General features: G+C 35.0%; 1 protein-coding gene across 1 annotated transcript; it reads right to left on the reverse strand.

The window, feature by feature from the left end:
- Nucleotides 1-858: 858 nt before the first annotated feature.
- Nucleotides 859-19483, reverse strand: LOC114303976 (putative galacturonosyltransferase 10). The gene is made up of 2 exons (XM_082879081.1): nucleotides 18891-19483; nucleotides 859-2479 (listed from the first exon to the last, which is right to left on the reverse strand). The coding sequence occupies exons 1-2, from the start codon at nucleotides 19038-19040 to the stop codon at nucleotides 1028-1030; spliced, it is 1602 nt and encodes a 533-aa protein (XP_082735207.1). The 5' UTR covers nucleotides 19041-19483; the 3' UTR covers nucleotides 859-1027.
- Between the last annotated feature and the right edge of the window lie 4674 nt (nucleotides 19484-24157).

Raw genomic sequence — 24157 nt, forward strand, 5'->3', positions numbered from 1 at the left:
TGTGGCAATGAGTAGGATCCACTGTCATATCATTATTACTACGCGGTCTCAATCATTTTTCAAAACTAAAAAACCAACTTGCATCCCAAACCATTACACTATCGTACTTGTAATAAAAAGAAATTTCAAGTAAGAATGGAGTGAAACCAATCATGTGTTTTTTAATTTTCTCTTTAATTATTGTACCCTTTGTCCCTTCAATTAAAAATTTAAAACATAACAACAATATTAATAAAAAATATATATATATAAAAAAAAAAAAAACCTTTATCACCCTTGCATCCCACATGTTTTTTTTGGCCTCCCTATCATAATTTTAAATAACATATAGTCATATATATCTATATTAACAATATGGTTAACTATTAATCGATATCAAATGATATATTAATAAATAATAATATCAAAAATTCTATTACATATTAACCACTATAATACGTAACGATCGATATTTAAATACAATACATAATGGTTGATATTTAAATACAATACGTAATGACCGACGTTTAAAACCTTACTCAACCGACATTTGAAACCTTACTCGCTATCATTCTTGCAATTCCTTCAACTTAAACCCAATTATTCAAATCAGTCTGCCTTTGTTTTGTTGGTCGTGGTGGCCAAAGTCACAACCAATTCAAGGAAGGGGTATGTGCACCAACTGAATCTGACAAAGACATTACTTTAAAAGGAGAAAGGTTTAGATACCTCTCATAGATTCTGGTCACCAAAAAAATACTGAAAAACATTGTTATCAACTGCCAAATAATCAAATAGATTTGCAGCTGATTCTAGTAGGTAATAGGTATATAAATACATATCAACTTGATGGTAAATAAATTACAAATGAGAAACAAATTAAACAACACCAAATCATATTATCAATTGAATACCAATGTTACAGAAACTAACCTTTGCCTGTTTTTACAAAATTCTACAAGCAATCCTCGGTACAAAAAATTTCACTCTTCAACACACACAACCAGATAGCTCATGGAAGAGATTGAAAACGAACCATATTTTCAAGTCAATGAACATTGCACTGTTGCAATAGAGGATGGGTATAATCAACATACTTATCCCAAAGAGGCTTGTACTTTTCCATTCCAATCTTCAACCATGGCTTTGAGTTCCCATTATAGTGCAGTACAGCCCCCTTCTCTATCATTTGAGGATTAACGGTCGTATAACCCAACCCCAATATATGCCACATAGGGTCCAGTGGCTCTGTCAACCCGTAAAAAGTCAACAGTCCAGGTGGTAGCGTACCCAGTTTCCACAAAGTACGGTCTACATTTTTCTCCTGCCAGTAGTGATAGATCCCTGTCACATTCCTTTTCCTCCACTCAACCAAGTCAAAAACATTCATCCCAAATGCCCATCCACATGCATCGGGATCAAAATGTGCTCGTATAAGAGGGTGAGAATAATTCAAGTACTTGTGATATCTATGAAATGTCTCCATGCAAGTCTCGACTGCCCCGTTAACATTACCATTCAGATCTATGGAGAACAGAGCTGACAAATCCTTCTGAACCACAACATCGTCATCGAGAAATACCACTTTCTTCAGTGCAGGAAAAACTTCTGGGATATAAAACCTAAGGTGATTAAGCATAGATAGGTATTTAGGGTTTCGGAACTTAATTGGGGTCCGACCATCATCACTGTTGCCAGAGAAATAGTAGTTCTGAGTGTCGGAGTCTTGAAGCTGCTTAAGGACCGGAACATAAGACGCATTTAACCAGCTAAAGTCTTCAAATTTTTGGACATCAACTGTCACTCCTCGGAAACTGTTGATGGAGAACCAGGCCTTCATTGCAGCGTAGTTCACTTCATCAGTTACAAGGTGGAACACAACCATGTGAGGATTTTTGGAATTAAAAGCAGTTGAATTGACCACAACGGAAGTTGCAAGAATGTTATCGGAGAAGACGCAGAAATGAAAAAGACTGTCATCTCTAATTTTCACGGTTATTTGCCTTTTTTCTTTCAGTTTCCTCTGTATATTTGAGTTCCTGAACCATTCGGTCGTTAACTGAACACCAATGCAGTATAAACTCTTGGGAACCTCCTCAGCAGCTATTTGTCCATACTTTGAACTCTTCTCACTTACCAAGTTCATCTGTTCTTCAAGACCCTGGATTTTGGCTTTAAGTCTCATGATCATGGTTGCACTGTCGTAATGGAGTTGCTGGGCTTGGTAGAGAAGAAGTGCCATATCATGAATTGCAGTTTCTGATTCTCTGGTTGTCAAAGGATTTCGTCGCAGTGCAGCATTTGAAAGGAGGACCTGTGAGTTACGAATCTGGGCACTTAATTCCCATGCAAATTGGAGGTTGTTGCTTTCTTTTGCAATCACAACAAATGCCTTTGCAAGAGCAATTTGATCACTAAGTTGCCTCGCAACTGAGTTGGGCCTCAACATTTCGTCTGTAATGTTAAGGCCTTCTACAATTCTGTCATGCCTGTAAGATCTCTGCAGCAAACAAATGCAAATACCAAATTCATAATTTGCAAATAATAGCTTGATAAGTGAAAAAGCAAAGAAAAAAAGCTGAACACACAATGGGAAACAAAAACATCATCCTCAATCCTGAAGAATTATTGTTGTCACTACAGAACCAGACAGAGTCCAAATATCATCTCATTTCAAACACTTCGAAATATGTTATGGTAATTTTTAGTAGCATATGACAACTATTTAAGTTCAAAAATCACACCTACTCCCTATCAACCTTCAGTTTTAATTGAAAACCGTAACCATCACTTGCCAATTTTTTATTTAGAACTCATCCCTATTTTCTGTTTCTTTTTCTTTCTTTCTTTCTTTCTTTCTTTCTTTCTTTCTTTCTTTCCCATAGCCAAATGTGAGACATGTCCATCAATGTGTGTATGTACATAAATTTATTTACAATCCAATAAAGAGGAAATTTTAAAGTGAAATGAGGGGAAGTTAAGATAAGATATTCACAATATAATAGACACCCATAGAAAAGACGCAGTTAAAAAACAACCAAGGCCAAATCTGATGAGGTATTCAGTTCGTCCTTTTTTAGCATCTGGTCAATGCTTGGGCCCAACCCAAGCAGAGTAAATGATGTAGGCGTGATTTTAGCAACTAAATATATTTAATTTTGACTAGGTTTATTATTTAAGTCTAGAATTTTTAGTTTTCTAATTTATTGAGTTTCCTATTTTGTTGGTTACTTGGTCTACAAGAAATATAATTAGGGGTTGTTTGGAGTGTCCTAAATAAGTGTACTTTTTGTCTTTTTGGACTAAAAAGTTGAGGGAAAAAATATGGATGTTTGGGTTAACTTTTTGACTTTTTACGGAAAAATGTGTAATAAAAAATTATAAAAATTAGTTTGTAGAGGAAAATTAGGATAGCGAGTTGTGCAGCCGTAATTATTGACTTTTGGTGAATAATGTTAACTTTTTAACTTTTTGAGTAACTTTTTGACTTTTTAACTTTTTTTAAATATCCCAAACTTGGCCTTAGTTTCTTCATATTTTATTTTCCTTTTTTGTATTGTTGGAATTGTTATCATTAGCTAAGGGCGGTGTTTTGATTATTAATATAAATTGAGAAAAAAGAGAGTTTTACTTCTTTGTGTTTGTCCGTTATTATTCTTGTTGCGACATTCTTGGTTTTACATCCTCACGCTCAGAGCTCAAGTTCAAAACCTGATAATGGCACATGGTGGAGGTGCAGTCAGGGGACAGAATGCTAGACATGCCACTATTGAAGAACTGTAAGAGAGATGACGCTGCACAAGATGCTCGATCAGATGAAAGAATTCAACGGATTGAGGAAGCATTAGGTGTGGTCACCGAACAATTGGCTGCCTTGACTGCTGTGATTCAACCTCACAACTGCCAGCCAAACTAACGTCCTAAATGGTTTAAGATGATCATTCTGTCACCAGCCCTTTTGCTGAACATCAGTCCAGGGAAGGGCCAAGTTATGTTACATGGATTCGGTAATGGCTGTCAAGTGTGGGTGTTGGGTGCGGATGCATATCTAGAGGTTAGGCCCATCAAATTTCAAATTTAAAAATACATGGACTCGGCAAAAAAGGTTCATACTTTCATATTTTTAATCTATTAGGTGAGATAAAATAGTGTTACAATGTCAAAAGACATTTTACTCATTTTATAGCAATTATACAACAACACACATAATGATAATGTCAAATACAAATATCTGAAAAGTGTTGGACACATCCCACAACCTTGTCCAAGTGTTTGATTTAGTTTGAAGAGTCCAAGTAACATAGGGAGCAGGGGAGTCACGACTAATAACCGTGATTCTTGATGCTGGGAGTCTCGTTTGAAGATCGACTTGCCTAAGTTCTAGGGAGGTTGACACCAGAATAGTTCCTAGATTGGTTGTTCACATCATCTACTACTCCAGATCTAACTATGGAATATAATAAACCACCAATTTTGATGAAGATGTGTAAAACTAAAATTGAAGTCGGTGAAAATATTACCCTACTTGATACAGACATTTCTTCAAAATCATCCTTCAATTTGTATTTTACAGAGTTGACGTAACAAGCGGGGAGAGGGGCAAAATCTATGAGAGAGTCAAGCTTCAGAATTGGCATTGATAGGTCCTTTTTCATCCAAGAATTTATTTGAGGTTGATGTGTGGACCCATGTTGCTTATGTTCTACACGGGACAACGATTCAATAATACACACTTTTGAACAAAATTCAAAACCTACTAAAGGAATAGTTGATGCATTGATCTGCAAGGAAAAAACAATTTTTGGCCTGACAAAAGATTTTGTAAGAGATATCATAAGATTGTTTGATTTCATGCTAGAGTTGGTCTAGGAATTTTTTCAACCAAGTTATAATGTGGAGTATTTTTTATGATTTGATTATGAATTCGGGTTTGCAATTTTGAGTTTGATTCGTAAGACTGTGCTTAAATCAAGATTAGTCTAATTTATTTAAAGAAATAGTTCCTTTAGTTTTGGAAGACTTTTCTTTGAAATTGAGGTATGAGAAAACTAATCTTAAATACAAGGTAGATGCGGACAAGGCAAACGTGTCAAGTGATACCAAGCAATGGAAACTTGAAGGCAAGCTTTTTCAAACGAGGGAGAATGATGCAAATGAGATTTTAAGAATATTACATTTTTATTTTTATTATTTCAGAATTAGTAATTGATTAGAAATATTTTATTTTAGTATAGAATATTCTATAAATATTAGGTTTCCTAAATTGTGTTGACTATGTTTTCCTATTTTATGCGTTTCTTGCTCTACAAGAATCAAGCTTTTCCATGTTAGGCATTCTTAATTAAAAAGAATTAGCCTATTTGGAAGTTTTCTAGATTGCTCTACGAGAATTAGTTTGGCATAAATACCTATGTAAAAACCTTGGGACAAACAAGTTTTTGATGAATTATTAGTAAATTAAAAAGTGTTTTCTCTATATTGAGTTGTTCTTTGTTGTCTTTGTTGCTTGTATTCATTCAATAACTGCTTCCTTGCATCACTATGATGCATACGATATTTTAGGAATATTATAGCCGACCCCATTTGATGGGACTTAAGGCTTGGCTTGGTTTGGTTTGGTTTAGTAGTTGATTAGCGATTTTTTTTTTTTATTTCAGCATAAAATATTCTATAATCATTAGGTTTCCCAAATTATATTTGATTAAAATTTTCTTATGTTAAGTGATTCTTCTTATACAAGATTATATTTCTTAATTATTTTCGTTGGTCAACAAAATATGTTATTTTCCTTTTTAGACATTCTTGATTAGAAAGAATTAGCCAATGTGAAAGTCTCCTAGCTTGCTCTACAAGGACTAATTATCATAAATGCCGATGTAAGTTATTCATATTTGTTTTCGTTGGTCAACAAAATAGTGAATTATTTATAATTGCAAAGTGTGTTTTCTCTATATTAAGTTATTCATGTTTGTTCTTTCTTGTTGCTTGTGCTCATTCAATACATGTTTCCCTGCATCAATTGGTATCAAAGTGTGTGCTTGATTCCAAACCATTGCATGACAAGGAATACGTGGTGGTTGATACGTTGTTGAAGATGTGTACAAACTGGAAGGCACAAATAGAGAAATAATGGTTATAATGGCTTCAAGACACTATTGGTGCTTTGGCAAAAAACCGTAAACATCTTAACAAGAATTGTGCTAGAGGATTTGTTTGTGGCCACCTAGTAACAAAAATGTTTGGGTAAACACTTTTCGTTATCGATCTAATAGCAATGGTGAATCTTGACGTTGGAAGACTAGTTTGAAGATCAACATTCCTGAATTCCCTGGAAGTTTGACACCAGAAGAATTCCTTGCAATGGATGATGATCCTGACTTGGTAGGCTTTCAAGGTGAAAGACCAACAGAAGATAATGCGTCGAAGGGTTACAAAGATCAGATGGACTATGTTTTAGAACAAGAGATATTTAGGGATTTGGATTCCTTTTTCTACGGAACCAAATATTGACTGGTATCTACATCCTATATATGATGATAACCCGAAGGAAAAAGTCGAAATTCATCAATAGGAAAGAAAAGACATTAGTAGCAATGTGTAGATGAACTCTCATAAAATGGAGCATCAGAAGCTTGAGAAGAAGCTTCTAGAATTCAATGTTGCAGACATAAAAAATGATTCATTAAAGAACCCTATCAACATGGCGACTCATTGTCAGGTCTGCAACATATTGGTATGGGATGAAAAGTTTATGAATCATCTGTCAACAAAGGACACAAGTATAATTGTTGAGAGCAACCAAAAATATATGGGATTCTTTGGTAGTGTTGATGGCTTGAGAATTAATTGCAAGGTTTTTTTTGATAAATAAACCAACTTTATTAAAGGCATCAAGGCGATGCAAAGAATACAAAAGGCAGACTAACAAACAAAAAGCAGCCTATACCGAAACTACACAAAACATTAATAAAAGCAAGCAAAAGAACTATGAAGACAAATCCTCTACAAATTCAACAAAAGACAAAACAGCCGGGTCCACAGTCAGCGTTAACCAACTATGCACCATGAGGAGCAAACGCCTCTCCAACCAAACCGCCGAACGCAACTCCCCCAAAAAAACCCGCCGATTACGTTCCAACCACAGTAGCCACATAAGACAATGGCCAGCCAAGTTCCAAGCTTTCCGCCTTCTCTTCCCAATCCTCCCCGCAACCCAGCTTTGTAACACAGCCCTTACAGTCCCTGGCTGAACCCAATCCAAACCGAAGAGAGCTACTATAGATATCCAAAGGCGTGAAGCAACCGGACAGCAAATAAGCAAATGATCCACCGACTCCGCAGCTCCACAACACATGCAACACCAGTTGACCAAAATATGCCCACGACGACTCAAATTATCAATCGTCAGAATACGGCCTAATGCAGCTGTCCACACAAAGAAAACAACTTTAGACGGACAACTCACCACCCAAACACTCTTCCAAGAGAAAGGCACCCCAACCCTCCTGGTAAGCCTATGGTAAAAAGAAGATACAGAAAACACCCTTTTAGACTTCGGACAATCCTACCTCATAAAATCCTCTCCAACCCCTCTAAACCGAAGCCCATACAAAAAACCCAACAGACCCAGCACTTGCCCCATCTCTCAATCTTGCACTTGACGACATAGAACTACATTCCACACAATCACTTGGCCTTGCATCTGGGCATAAGAATCCACCGTTGCCTCCCGGTCAGTGGCAATCCGAAAAAGCAACGGAAACATCACCGCCAATGGGCAGCTCCGCACGCCACCTATCCCTCCAAAACCGAACTCGGGTCCCCACCCCAACCAAAAAACTCACATTCTTCCAAAACTCCTCCCGTCCCAACCAAATTCCTTTCCATAAACTGCGACCATGCGAATGAGTAACCTCCTCCGTACACCAATCCCTCCATCCCAAACCATATTTAGCCCCGACCACCTTCCTCCACAACCGCTCCCTCTCTACCCCAAACCGCCATAACAACTTCCCCAAAAGAGCCAAATTAAATGAAATCAAACTCCGGATACCCAAACCCCCCATTGCCTTAGGAGAACAAATCTGATCCCAGGCTACAAGATGATAATGGAAGGATTCTGACCCTCCTCCCCATAAGAAATCCCTCTGTAACTTTTCCAACCTCCGAGCAACAGACACAGGAATAACATGTACTGACATGAAATAAGTCGAGATACTCGAGAGGACACTCTTGATCAGTGTAACGCGGCCCCCTTTCGAGCTTCCACCCTGCCAAACGACGCTGCACCCTATCCACCACCCTATCCCACACCCTTGGAGCCTTGAAAGAAGCCCCCAAAGGTAACCCCAAATAAGTTATGGGTAAGACCACTATCTTACAACCCAAAATTGCAGCCAATATGGAAATACGTGGCACGGACCCAACCGGAATCAACTCTAACTTCCCCAGATTCACTCGAAGTCCCAAGACCGCCTCAAAACAGAGAAGAACACACCTTAAATAACCAACCTGCCTCTCCTCCGCGCCACAAAAAATAAGAGCATCATCCGCATAAAACAAGTGAGACACCACTAATCTAGTAGTCCGCTCCATACCCACCTCAAAACCTACCAAAAGACCCCTCCAAACTGCAGTAGATAACAAGCACTCCAAAGCCTCCATAATTAAAACAAACAATAAAGGAGACAAAGGATCACTCTGCCGTAAACCCCTATGAGAAAATAATTGCAAGGCTTATGATAGTCTTCCTTTAATTTTGAAAGAATCTCATGGGAAATTTAAGTTCAAGAAAATCAATCTTAAATACAAGATCGATGCCGACAAGTGCACGTGTTTCAAATTATTTCGAGTAATGAAAACTCAAGGACGAGTTTATTCAAGTTGGGTAGGATGATGTAGGCTTAAATTTAGCATCTAAATATTTTTATTTTTGACTAGGATTATTATTTAAATCTAGAATTTTTAATTTCCTATTTTTGAGTTCCCTATTTTGTTGGTTACTCAGTCTACAAGAATTAAAATTAGTTTCTAAATATTTTATTTTCCTTTTGTAGTATTGTTAGGGTTGGGAGGCTTGTTATCATTATAAATAAGCTAGTAATCCATATGGCTAGGGGTGGTGTTTTGATTATTAATAAAAATTGAGAAAAAGATTATTCTTGTTGCGATGTTCTTGGTTCTACACGATTCTCTGCATCAGGCTGGGGCAGCATTCTCTGTGCACATACAAAATCACAACGATATTTATTATTTTCAAGGCTAATTCCACAAAACGCATTTTCAAGATGATAAGGACAGCTAGAGCTATTAATTAAATAGCTAACACTTTCAGGTCCAGATAGATCAAACACCACAGCAACTTCATCTTCCCAAGAAGGGGCTAAAATGCCAATTAGCTAGAGTCTGCATTGAGTTGCCATTATAGTTCACTTTCTAGCAAATGACAGAGTTAGGCTTATTGACAAGATTGGAGAGGTCTCCACTGGAATACAAAGGAGACCAAATGGTCCAGCCTCTAAGCTATCCACAATCTGGGATCTCATAATGAAAAGCCACAGAAAAAGCAAGCAAGATGGATCTTTCCCAAATGGAGGCTGCTCAAGTCACAATGCCAACCTAAAAGGCATTATTTGTATAAGTGAGTTAATCCATAACCAACATTAAAAGCGCACATTACCCATCGGTTTAAGCCAATTGGCTCTTTTTCTCCTTTCACTTTGCATTACTTCATCAAATGCCTAGCAAGAAGATAATTGAGGACTAGTTCACTTCTGGTAAGAGGGCACCAACAAGTAGATGATGGGTCTATAGCAACATCTAGTTAAAGCAGGAAATATCAATGCTCCATTACCCTGCAGAGGCTGCTTTACTACTGGTGAAAAGGTAGACTCCCACATCGAGATGATCTGAGAAGATGATAGGCACTGAGCTGGCTGGGGACCACGGAATGTGGAGGAAGAGAGACAATGTAGTTCTAGACAGAGAGGGGATGGCAATAGAAGAGCTCTTCTAAGCTTGCTGGAGACTACTAATGGCTTGATGCATGTTTGCATGGAGAAGACCCCTTTTTACAAGACGGTCAAACCATGGCCGCCAACTCAATTAGGTAGCTCAACCCTTTGGTTCAACAATCCAGAGGTCCCCAATCCAGTGTGTCCATAATCAGGCAGTAGGTAAGTTAAGGCCGCATCATAATCTTGGTCAACGCCGGTCTCTCTCTCACAGATTGGTCAAAGTGAAAATGCCCTAAAGAGAGGGAGTGGTGAGGCACCTTGAAGAACTCTTACCTCCAGCTTCCAAGCTACTAGGTCCAGTCCACATGTCTAGGTCCATTAGTGGTTATACCGAATCTCTTGGAGAGTGTGGAGAAAGACTTGCTCAATGAGACACCACTTGGTAAGGGGTGTTTGATCGATCCAAAGATGGAGACCAAGCAGGCATGATCGGTTGGAACACAAACATGCATAGGCCTTGGAAGGATATTGAGGAGGATCGGAAAGACATTGGATGATAACCAATTAATGAACTTAGGGATTTTATTATATTTTCCGAACATTTCCTTTTTTAGTTTTATTTCTAGTTTTAATTAAATTAGTTGTAGGGTTTTATTTTTGGTAATGTTAATTAGGGTTTCTACGATGCCTATAGGCTTAGGTAATGTTTTGAATGGGTAGACTTTGATGAATAATATTGAATATTGAGATTGATATTGATGATGATAATTGAGTGATATTTTGGGATTGCGGACCCTGGATTTCTTCTTCTTCTTGATTATTATTTCTTGTGCTTTGGTCCTACACCAGATACACTGAGTAAGGACTGCTAGATTGAGCTAGGGTTGGACAGAGTGTCGTCTACCAGCGGAGGAGGTGACCGCATGGCTGGAAAATCCTTGGCAAATGCCCAAGTGGTTCAAGACTTGCCTTATTGTCTTACGGCAAGGGTACCATGTACAATACCTTCGCTATTATAGCTTGGCCTCTAAGGGGGGGCACGTGGAGGTTTTTCACTAGTCCACATGTCACCTCACGAGAATAACATGTGGCACCATATTTTTTAGAGAAACCATTATGGAGATGACATGGTTATACCCCTTAGGAGATTTTGAACTAAGCTTATTTCAACCTTTTCATTGGAATGACTAAAGCCGAAGTATAAAGATAGGAAGTGTTGCCTTTAGTGAAGTGAATTAACTTGTTTGATAAATCTTTATCAAAGCCACAGGTGATAACAAGGCTAGTTCACTCCAAACTCTATGGGATGGAAAATGCATGTCCAATTCAGCAGGATAACATCGTTGAGAAATCAATCCCCAAGATCTTGGTTCTCAAATAGCAATATGCAGTTTACAAAACAAATTTGTAGCTTGATTAGCTTCTTTATATATTTAACAATAACAAATCTTCATTTCAATGTTGACTCTCTAAAATTATGCTTGTAAAATTCTAAATTACATTTACTATACTCCATGGCATAGTACCCCCAAACAAGACCCTTGACCAAATTCACATCCCACTTTTACAGGGCCTAATGATTCTATTACAACAACCAAACACAAATCTGCTTCTAAGAGTCTTAGTCTCCAAAATTGAAAATCTAGCATTCCCAATCATTCATATGGGATGAGCAATGTCAAAGATTCCATCAATATTGCTCCTAAGACTCTACCAACCTATGATGCTTCCTTAATCCATCAAAATTATGTCGTATAATCAATTATCCAGATGAAACAAGAAAATTCGAACCATGCTAAAATGACTATAAAAGCAAAACAATTCACTAGAGAATTTAATCATAGACTATCTTGTTGTTTTTCCGTTGTTTGCTTTAAGAATAGAACACTATGAAAGCATGAAAAACTCTCCAGAGGTCACATACTGGTGTTGGACACAATAGAGGAATTGCTCATTTTTAATTTATCTTTTCAGTACAACATGCAATTGACATGCTAGGGACACGTTGGGAACACGCAGTGTCTCATTTTTTCTTTTTCTTGCTTTCACCAAAGTAGCATACATACCTAAGATTGATGAATTTGATGAGAATAAATATTTGCCACAAAATAAATATAATATTCAAATACATGACACATAAATATATAAAGTTATATGTTATGCACGTCTTTTATGTGTTACGTTATGCATTTTTTGAAAATTTGTGAATCCACACGTCTGTGTTTGTGTTTTTTAGGAATAGAGTAATGATGCGTTCAATTTAACTCACTTCAATTGCACACTAAATATGTCACAAATTCGTTGATAACCTCATCAACATTCTTTAACGTCATATTTGTGAAAAAATAAATTTTCTATTCATAACCACTCCATCGCATCTTCTTCATCAAATGAGAAGCGCGAGCTCTCTATTGGAGCTCCAAATTGGTTTAGGAATGACAAAATAAAGAAGTGAATCATTTTTTACTTGGGTTAATTACACTAACCTCCCTTGAGGTTTCTAACAATTGCAAGAACCTCCCTTGTGGTTTTTTAAATTACATTAACCTCCATTGACAGAGTTGTTAGTAAACACCAAGGAAAATTCTATTTGCACACCAGTCAAAATTTCAATACACACCATCTCTCAAATTTTTTTAATTATATTTTTTACCCTTAAACAAATTACCCTTTTGGACAAAACTTAAATCCTAATTTCTCAATACACACCACCAGCCACCTCTACAAACTAGTCAATATCTCGGTCCACGCCATTTCAAAAAATATTTACATTTTTCATTTTTGTCCCTTGAACAAATTATCTTTTTGGACAAAACCTAAAGCTTAATTTTTCTATACACACCACTACCCACCCCACTTGAAGAAGAAGAAGACGGGGGTTGGGGCGGTGAAGGTCATCGCCTCCTAACTTGAAACCCTAGATCGAGAAGAAGGAGGAGGAAGGGACTAGGGAGAGGGATCGCAGGAGGGGGATGGTAGAAGGGTTAGGTGGTGGCAGGGTGGTGAAGTTAGAGTTAGGGTTTGGAATTGAAGAAGATGGGTATTTTGATATTATTTGAATATAAATGGTGTGAATTGAGACAAAATTAGAAAATTAAAATTGTGTTTGGTGTGTACTGAGATATTAAGTTGTGTGTAAATAGTATTACACTAGGCTAACACCAATTAACAGAACATGCACATTTACACTTTTGATGTGTTACATTTTAAATTATAATATCACAAAATTAGATATCATTATTCTTCTTTCTCTTTCCATATTTTTGTGACCAACCAGCAAGCAGTCTTAAACGAATCATCAAACACCATCTCTCATCTTCCTCTCTCTAAACTAGTTCATCACTAGCATTACTAGAGCACACTACCGCCACCGTCACCCACACTCAATGCAACACACACACCATCCCAAATCAGCCATACCCTACCTCTTTCTATATATATACATGTAGATGTCCATTAACATGTACAGGATTCTCCCTTGAAATTGAGCCACTCTTGAAGGGGGGGCATCATCCAAGCCACCGACCACCTCTCCATTTCTAAACTAAAAATATAAGGTAAGACAGAGAAGCATAGAGAGAGGAAGGGAAGCAAACGCAAATTTAGAAGTTTGAGATCAAATCCCACTGCCCATACACGCCTTTGTACACCATCACCGTCACTATTGTTATACAAATTGTGTGAATTAAATAAAAACAAACAAATTCATATTTAATAAATTAAATAACAGAACATGAAATCATGAAACTAAAATATACTAGAGATTAGAACATGATGAATCGAAATACATATAACAAATCAAACATTGAAAAGAGGAAAAGAAACAAACCAAAGCCTATGTGATACTATAGTCTCCTTAAAACAGATTCGCCGCCTCACCCTGGGTAGGGCTGAGCAAGGAATCTGTGAAATCCGTAATTCGATCCAATCCAATCCAATCCAATCCAATCCTGTAGGTTTGGATTGATTTTTTGAATCCGTGGTTCGGTTCCGTATTGAAGAATTAAAAATCTGTAGTCTACGGATTGGTTCCAGATTGGAACTGATCCGAATCGTATACAAATAATCTATATTTTTATTATACACCCTCCTCCATAGTATCTTCTCTTATTCCATATAAAACCTAAATACAATCCTAAACCCGCATAGTATGTTCTTTTATTACTTTTGTTTGTTAGTTTTTAGTTTTGATTTGTAATGGTCTAAATACTTATGGTGGAACCAATTTTCTTATGGTTGTTTAAATTCTAGAACAGTATATCACTATTATGGAAAGACATGTTACTATTGTGAAACTAATATAGTGCTATGTTTATATTTTTATGAAATTAAAGTGTTATATATATATATATATCTTTTGTTATTTAATTATGTGAATCCGTGATCTTAAACCAATCCAATCCGTGTTTAAATGGATTGGTTCCACGATTTAAGCGGCTTGGATTGGTTCTAATTTTTCAAGAACCGTAGATAACAGGTTGGTTCTGCTTTTATCCCAATCCGGTCCAGGTTTTATCCCAATCCGGACCATGCTCACTCCTAATCGTGGGTGTTGGAGGCATGTCAGCATCCATCTCCCAGGATACGACGGTTTAGAACCCACTAACGCAGAAGCACCTTCTGCTTAGCTTTGGCAAACTGACAATAGCAGCACTTTCTCACATAGAAAGAATATATTATAGGAGCAGACTGACTATAATATATGAGCAAAAATTTTTGTACTCCAACCAAAGAGGATGGTTTCCTTTTATACACAATGGGAAAAAGAGGAGGAGAGAACTTAGCTTATTTTCTTCACAATGTTTAGCATGCCCTTATATAGGCATCTTTGGCAAGACATATAAGGCAAGGCCGTGTGTACCTCATGGCTTTCAATACCATGTGTACCACATGGTTAGGCCATGTGTGTCTCATGGTCTAAGACACTATTAAGGACATGTATTTCTCATGGTCTAAGATACTATTAAAGCCATGTGTCTCTTATGGTTAGACCATGTGCAAAATGCTCAATCATCATTCTCAATCTCTCATTTATGAGACCAACTTTATGAGACAATTTCTCATTCAATCCTCAATAGTTTTTGGTCATTCCTTTTGTGGTGTAAAGATCTTATTACAAAAAATTTAGAACCAAAGTTAGAACCAAAGTCGCCAAAAACCCATTTTCTCCAACAACTATGACCATCAATGCCCACCAACAACGCTTTAAGTGCACTTGCACCAGCAATTTCTAAAGGAATCGACGTCCACTAGCAACACTTCAATCACACCAACAATTTCTATAGGCATTTAGCTGTAATTTTTTATTAAAATATTTAAATTGTAAAAGCCTTTTTTTTTTTTCTTGCACCAACCAACAAGTTGTTATTTTCAAAGTTGGTGAGCCATTTTGGTTGTGGGTTGTGATGAGTTTGGGGTAGAGGAGTGTATTTGTTGCGATGTGTGGTGGATTTAGAGGAAAAAGGTAATCAAAACAAGTTAGCGGCTTGTTCAAGAAACCAAGAAGGTTAGATGCATATTGATGACCATGGTTAAGAATAAATGGGATTTGATGAAGGGCTAGGTCATTGTTGAAAGAACAAAAGAATTCTTGTAGGTTGTTGAGTTCATTACAGAATTGAGAGAGAGAATTCTTGGGGTGTCTGTGAGTTTGGCAGAGAATTGATCCAATGAAAAAGGTGGTGTTTGGATGCAAGGGCAATGATGGGGGTGGGGGTGTTTGGCAGTGGAATAAAAAATGCTATTTTTGTCTTTGCATTGCTAGAAAAAGGGAACTTTTGATGTTTAGAAACTCAAACTTGATGACATCATATGATTTAGTTAACAACTCTAATGATTGCATAACAAAAGGGAGGCTCTTGTATATTGTCAAAAAATGGAGGGCAAAGTTATTTTGGAAACTACAAGGGAGGTCTGCAGTTATAAGAAGCCTCAAGGGCGGTTCGTGTAATTAACCCGTTTTATTTCAATATCTAAACAACACATATTGCAATCTAAACATGTATGTCTTTTATATTTGTAATTAATGTCTAAGAATTTTTACCTAATTAAAAAGGAGACTTATCTTTGAGAGTACATGGAATTTCAAAACCCATATGAAACTAAGGTCCATTTTGACCTGAAATAAATCTAAGGCACCTTCTTTTGGATGGCAAAAACACAAAAGGCTCAAATTACAATGAGACTAAAATTAAGATTCTTTGAAGTGATCACAAACTCAAGCAAACTTCTATGAATGGTTGTAGACCTTAGTTGATTCCTAGGAATGAATCTCTAGACTAAAAATTGTTAAAAGATAAATTGCGCATAATGACCAAACTAACACCGGTGGCCCTTAGAAGGATTTGATTTTAGTCATTATTTTAAGTGAAAAAGTTATTATTTTTCAAATTTGGTTTCCACCATCCTTTAGTGCTATAAAATAGCTTTAAATGCTTATAAAATGGGTGTTGATCCAATTTAAAATGAAAAAGTTACGAAAGTTTCGTGAATTTTTTATTTTTTTGTTTATTTAATGAGAGCAAAATGTCATAACTCAACAAGTATTAAGGATTCAATAACCAATTAAAAACTTGGTTTCAAAGTACATTTTCAAGCTTTCCAACCATATAAATAATGTGGAAACCCAAGTTTGGATGAAATCAAAACAAGCTAGAAAAGTTATTGAAACCATGTTCTACTAAAGGAAGCAATCTAGCAGATGCTACTTACCCAATAGCAACATGTTAAACAATAAACACCCTTACATGCTTGTGGCCACCAATTAGTAGTTGCTACTTACAGGAAGAGCTGCATCATTTTCATTTAGGTAAGTTTTTGCTCAAGGAGCCAACTTCAACCTAGTTTGGCGATGTTTTTTGCCCCAAAGTACTAGAAAACTTAGGAATTAGAGGTTAAGAGGTTTCTTTCTAGTTGAACCTCTCTCTCTAGAGCTTTCCATGGTAACCAACTCCAGAGGAGGTATGATTTTCTATAAATCATTTGACCGTAGAGATCACTTCTTCATGCTCCTTAGGGCCCAACCACAGAATAATCTCGGGCTCGTTTGGTTTGATTTTCTGAAAAAATTTTGGGAAATTTTCTCTACAAATAAGTTTTCAAAAATAATCAAACCAAACAAATTTTCCCAAAAAAATTTCTCAAAACTTGTAAACCAAACAAGTTTTCCAAACAAATCTCTCTCTCACACATATCAAATCAATCACTTTTTCCAAAACTCTATCTCAAAATAATTTTCCAAAACATCTTTTAAAAAAAACTAAACCAAACATGTTTTCGTACTTTTTATCTCTAAAACACATCTCTCAAACACAAACCAAACATACCCCTCATCTTTTGGAATAGGAGTTGCTACTATTTTTCCACTACAGATTTCAACTTTCTTTGTGTCTGAGTGCTTGTAGTTTTTCAATACAATTACTCAGCCTTAGGTGCCAATTAGTACAATAATATCTTTGTTGCTATCTATTGATATCTATTTAGCCTTGGAGATCTCTTCTTTGTGGCTTTTACCCATGTTCTTCATTGTTTACATCCTTATAGGTGTTTACTCTTGTGCTTACTGATTTATCATTTTCTGAGGTGTTTTTATTTTTTATAAGCAAAATATTTTCAACCAAAAACTGACTATAAGATTAGGGCCCAATCACATACAATAATCTCATCTTTTGGAATATGAGTTGCTACTATTTTCCCACTACAGATTTCAACTTTATTTGTGTCTAAGTGCTTGTAGTCTTTCAATACAATTACTCAAGAGACAATTAGTACAATATCTTTGCTTCCATCTCTTGGTATCACTTTTTTGCTTTCTAAAAGCCTCTTTTAGCCTTTACATATCAACATCTCAATAAATTGTTATCCTTGTCACATAGTTCTTAAATATTCTCTTTTCTTGCCCAAACAAACTTCCAAAATTCATGATTCCATCAACATGCGTTTGAAACTGGATATATCATACTCTTTTGAGATGATAAGGAAAAATATATATATTTTATTCAGCCATGCCTCTTTAATGTGCACATTAATTATAAGGAAGCCAAACCGTACAGCAAACTCTAAGATCACATATTACCAATTACCATTCTCAAGATATATGCACTTGATGTACCTCCCCTATGTTTCCAAACATTGCCAGTTAAAGTTAAAAAACTCATCATGACAGGGTTTCTTTTAAGTTAACCTCACTACAATTTTTTAGTATTTTGTTGTGCAAATTATACCTCAATTCATTGCCTATATTATATTTTCTACTTCTCATAAACTTTCTCAAATATTATCATATCCAATGTTTACTGCTTCCACCTTTGAACTAAAAGATCACTAGTATTATGCTATTATCCTCTTCTCCTCGCAGTATCTTATCCTTTGTCCAACTATTAGCATATCATACATTCTTTATTGCAAAACATCCTTCTGCTTTATTCTTAGTGTTCACAACTTGTTAGATCTCCAAAATTTTCATTTCATTTTTTCCCTCAAATTTGAAGCCACAAAATTTCTCTATCATAATTTATAGGTGAAAAACACAAGCATTTCTGAAGATGACAACCTATATAGCAGGTGCTTGAAATGCAGCTGCACTAAATGAATCATAAATGATATAAAAGCAGATACAAAATAGTTGCTTCTTCACAATAATGTCATAATAGATCCACAATGTATTTGGTTAGGTTTTCACAACTTGTTTTCTGGTTTTTTTTTTTGTTAAATAGAAACTAGTTTGATAAAAAATTAACAAAAATTATATATATATATATATATATAAACAAAACAAAACAAAAAAACAAAACAAAATAAAACAAAAAAAAAAGAAGAAGATGTTCAATTAAGTGATTCCCAATTAGGGATCTACGATTCATAATTCAAATGTCCTTTCATTTCTGCATTTTCTCAGCTACCAAACAGAGTACAAATGTTCAATTAAGCACAAAAAACGCAGGAACAGATCATTACCTTCGTTAATCCCGATCTCGATTCCGGCCTGCTCTCCCGACTCAACACAACAATGAACAACAAAACCACCAATCCGCATAATGTCAACCAAAACACATTCGAGAATCTCCGCCGCACCGGCCGCCGAAAATCCGCCGCTCTCCGCCTCATTTTTTTTCTTCAGATTAACATACCAAAAATCGAATCCGAGAAACTGCGAAAGAACTCATCACCAGTGCATTTCAATACAAATTAAACCCGAGACTTTTGAGTTTGAAAAGCATAGAATTTAAGGTTGAGAGTTGATACAGATGAAGAATTTTGGGGTGGTCAAATTAGAATTGGGTTTGGTTGAAGAACTAGGGTTGTGATGATGAGGAAGGTATGAAATTGGGGGATTTTTTATCAGTTGTGAGTGTGAGCTTGGAAGTAGAAAGTGAGAGAGATTTACCACTTTCCCTGGACCGACTTCCAGGACATTTTCACTTGGTCCCCTTCTATGCTCTTCACCTTGAGCTGCCGTATGTGGTTTTGCTGCCACAATTTTTTTAGAAAATTACATGCAGTGGGAATTGAGAAAACAAATTAAAATATGAGTGGTAAAATGAAAGGTTGTAGGGTTTTAAGTTTGATTTGTACTCCATGTTTTAAAAAGTATGACTTGTACTCCATGTTTTAATATAAAAAATTTCCCTTCTCATCTATATGTAATTTCTTCAATTTTTATCAAAAAAAATTATAAAACACTTGTCGATCTCATATGAGTATGGATCCCACATTTATATAGTGATTTAGTAAATTTCTTGATAATTTTGTTGGCATTCCTATTATTTTTCAAAATGATATTACATTATGGGGTTTGGTGCAATTTATTTGTTTATAGTTTTTATTTTTATTTTGAAAGCGTGTGTTAGATTATTTGATGTAATTTTTGTTATAATTTATTAGATAAAAATAACTTAAATAAGTTTAAAAAAAATTATTTTAGAAGCTAACTAAGGAGATTATCAACTTTTAATTTATAATAAGTTATACCAAAGAGTACCGATCATTAAATAAAAAATGACACTTGATTTTAACAACTTAATCATAAAAATTTAGACAAATTTCACTTTACCTCTATTGTTTGGACCATATACGGTTTACCCCATAATATTTAGAAATGACCACATAACCCTCTTGTGGTTTGTGGAGTGAAATGCACCGTTAGGTCTGTTAATGATTTAATGAAAAAGACTAAAATACTCCTATATTTTCGTTATTTGTTTGGAAGACAAAGTGTACTTCAACTCTTGTGCTTTATTCCATATGTGATTTAACCCCTATACTTTATTTCATCTGTGATTTACCCCTTAAAATTTGAAAATGAGTATATAACACATTTATATCTGTCATGTGTTTCACACGTGCTATTAAGTTGGACGGAATGTTTAACGGTGCACTTCAATCTACAAACCATGTAGGGTTATGTAATTATTTTCAAACATTAAGGGATAAATCACACATGACTCAAACCACATGGGATAAAGTGAATTTGTCTTAAAAAAATTTACCATTAACTAAAAATATCGAATGTGTTAAAGATTAAAATTTTCTTCACAAATTAAATTTAATAAAACTACTTTTTATGAAATAAATTATTCATTAGAATATTTGACTTCAACTTAAATTTAATTTTCTTAATTTATAAAAATTTTATTTTTTATTAGATTAATTCTAATAATAGATGATAAAAAAATTGTTTTTAACTAAAAATAAAAGTTAAACTTCTATTAATTTTAAAATTATATTTTACATGCATTTTAATAAGTTAGATGGAGTTACATAAAATATTCAAAAGGGCACATTACAATAAATCCCTTAAACTATAACTCATTTACATTTTGCTCCACTAGATTTCAAAACTCAACAGTTAACCCCTTCAAAATATTTTCTTATTACAATTAACCTTTTTAGTTAGGATTATATTAAGAATTTACAAAAAATTATAACATGTGTAAAGCACATAACACAACTATTATATTTTAGGCAATAATGTTATTATCTTATAGTATCACGAGTCTTAAACTTTATTCGTTACCTGTTACTTAATACTATATTGTTTCCAAACTCCATGGTAATGATAGGTTTTCATTTGACTTTCAATTATTATAATTGAGACATCCTTCTAGATGTTTAGAATCTTGATTGATATGCTAGCAAGATGGCTAGGCAAGATTGGACCAAACACTCCAAAATTCGAATATTTGTTTTTAGTAGGCTTCACTCTTTTGTCCTTTTTTCTCTATACACTTTGAATCTTAATGTGAGGCTAGAACCATTGAAAATTTTATTTTTGGGATTTCGATTTAGACACAAGAACGACTCAAAACAGAGTTCGAACAAGAGATTTTCGAAGTTCAGGCACCTAAGTTGTCAGTGTAGTTCGCTTGAATGCACTTTTGACCACTCGAAAGGTCTATAGACCTAGACAACTCTGATTTTCAAAAATTCAGATCCTGCAAGCACCCATTCACCACTCGAGCGCACTTTCTTACTGCTTGAGTGGTCTATTTCAAAAAAAAAAAAAAAAAAAAAAGGTCATGTAGGCAATCATTCATCACTCGAGTGGTCTATTCAACCTTAGTGCATGAAAGCTACATTTTTGGTCTGATTTTCGGGACCCAAAGCTACTTTTATGCTGTTATTATATGTGGGGACCTTAGACATTTGTACATCACTCATTCTCTCTCTATATCTCTCTTCTCACTCCACTATTAAACCTCCATTAAAAGCTTGGATTTCACCACCTTAGAGTGAGAATCGATTTTCGATCCGAGTATTAACGTCATAAAGCTAGACAAGGGTTTCAAGATCATCCAATCCAATAGTTGATTCGAGCATTTTTGAAAGTTTGTGTTTCTCTTCTTCTCCATTTGAGGTAGGGTTTCTTTTCATTTGTTTAACATGAATTTATGGATGGATGTGTGGTTATTTTATTAGATAAACCTTGGATATTTGTAAAGAGATGAGAAATGGTATGTTAGAGAGTTAGGGTTTGATAATTTATTGGGTAATTCTCCATAATTTTCTTATTAAACTTATTTTCATTGTATAAAATAGAATAAGGGTGCTTAAAAGTGAGAAAGTCTCAATTTTGTAAAAAGCCTTAATTTGTGAAATTGCACAAAATGAGATATTGGTAGTATTATATTAAATTTGGTGATGTTATGTTAAAAGAAATTATGTTAGTTTGTTGAAATTGGAAATGATTGTTTATGATTATTGAAATTGTATCATTTATTAGAGAAAATTGTATTGGACATTATTGCATAATGGAATTGTTGTAGATATTGATAGAATGGGTTGACGAAAATCCATATTCATTATATTATTAAATTATTGAATTCATGAAAATGAAAACCCATTGTTAAACGAAAGTTCATGGAACATATTTTACGAGAATTGAATACTTACATGCGTTGCATTGACTACCAAGGGCGATGCTATCCTTTGCTCAGGGGTGTCACCTGAAGCCCCTCACTGAATTTTTTTTATTTATTTTATAGATATTAGAATTTATGACAAAGGTCAACAATTGAGTCTACTAACTACTACTTTGAACCCATTTTTCACACCCACTACTTTTTTGAACCCACCAATGAAAAGTTGTTAATTTTTTTGACTTTTTTTTTAATGGTCTGTCTACTTTTTGTTTAAATATTTTATATGTAAAAAAGTGTTTTTTGTGGTCTTGTTTTGAGAGAGAGCACGCAACTAACTTCAATACTATTTTATACATAATTTTGTTTGTAGTCTTGCTCTGGGTGTTCTGGGAAGATGGTTAAAAATTGATTTTTTGACCTTTTTATGTGAGAAGTGATGTGACCGAAAATGGGTTAAAAAATGACTTTTAACTTTTTTTATATGTTCCCAAATGCCCGTCTTTATCGTATTTCTCAAGACTCTCAAATGAGTCAGCGAACCCAAGCTCTCTCGTTGATCACTCTATAGACTCAACTACTCTCTTATTTTAGATTAACAACTTTCTTTCTCCAATGACATCGATTGCTCAATGTATGTAAGGTAACTCCTGCATAATTGTTTTTTAGTATTATAGTGTTTCAGTTGGGTGGAACAAATCAACAAATTTTCGGGGGTAAAAATTAAGGCTTTTTTTGCTCACTAATTTGTCTTGTCTATATATGTATTATACATATGCTATATGTATATGTGTTGTTAGAACATCAATGTTTTTTTATTTTCCTTCCTCTTATGTTTGAGGTAAAAATTAAATTTTAGGGCTTTTTTTTTTGGAATATCAATTCTCCTTGTGTTTGTTTTGTTAGAAATATTTGGTTGCACATTAATTGATTTATGAGTTGTTGGGTTTGTTGTAGTTTTATGTACAATATATTTTTTTTCCTCCATTAGTCCTACCACTATGGACAAATTTCTTAAAAGAAAATCAACAGTAGTAGAATATTCATTTCCTACACAAGAAATTTCTTCTAAGCAAAGTCATGTGGACGGGAATAGTCTTCCTTCAGATCCAGGGCTATGACAAAAAAATTCATCTTATCACCCTAACAATCCAAATGAAATAAGAAGAGCATATTTAAGGAAAGGTCCTTGTCAACCTCTTAACCATAGCTTCCCTCAAAGAGACATTAGTGGAGTAATACGTAGATTCAATCCCGCTTGGTTCAAAGAAAATAAGAATTGGTTGGAATATAGCATAGAAAAGGATGCTATATTTTGCTTTTGTTGTTATCTATTTAAACTTGATACCGGTAAACAAGGGGTGGTGACACTTTTGTGATGGGAGGATTCATAACTTGCATCAAGAAAGAGAGGTTACGAATCCATGTTGGGGGTACTAATAGTGCTCATAATCAAGCTGTGAAGAAGTGTGAGGTTCTTAAGAAAAAAAATCAACACATTCAAAGTGTCTTTTTTAAGTAATCTAAACAAGCTAAGATTGAATATCAAACTCGCTTGAAAGCATCAGTTGATTGCATAAGGTTTCTTTTGCGCTAGGGTTTAGTGTTTTGTGGTCATGATGAATCTAATGATTCAAGTAGTAAAGGAAATTTCCTTGAGCTTTTACAATTTCTAGCCGATCACAATAAATCTATCAATGGAGTTGTTTTGAAAAATACTCCAAATAATAACAAGTTGTGTCACATGATATTCCTATCCCCGACATTGATGATAAGTTTGCAGTTCATGGAAGGTCATGACACCAAGCTCTTGAAATCACAAATTTTTACCACTACCATGTTGATATCATCTACACTATTATAGAT

This window comes from Camellia sinensis, chromosome 7 (genome assembly GCF_055761805.1).
Source record: "Camellia sinensis isolate YWXY chromosome 7, ASM5576180v1, whole genome shotgun sequence".
Taxonomy (NCBI): Eukaryota; Viridiplantae; Streptophyta; class Magnoliopsida; order Ericales; family Theaceae; genus Camellia; species Camellia sinensis.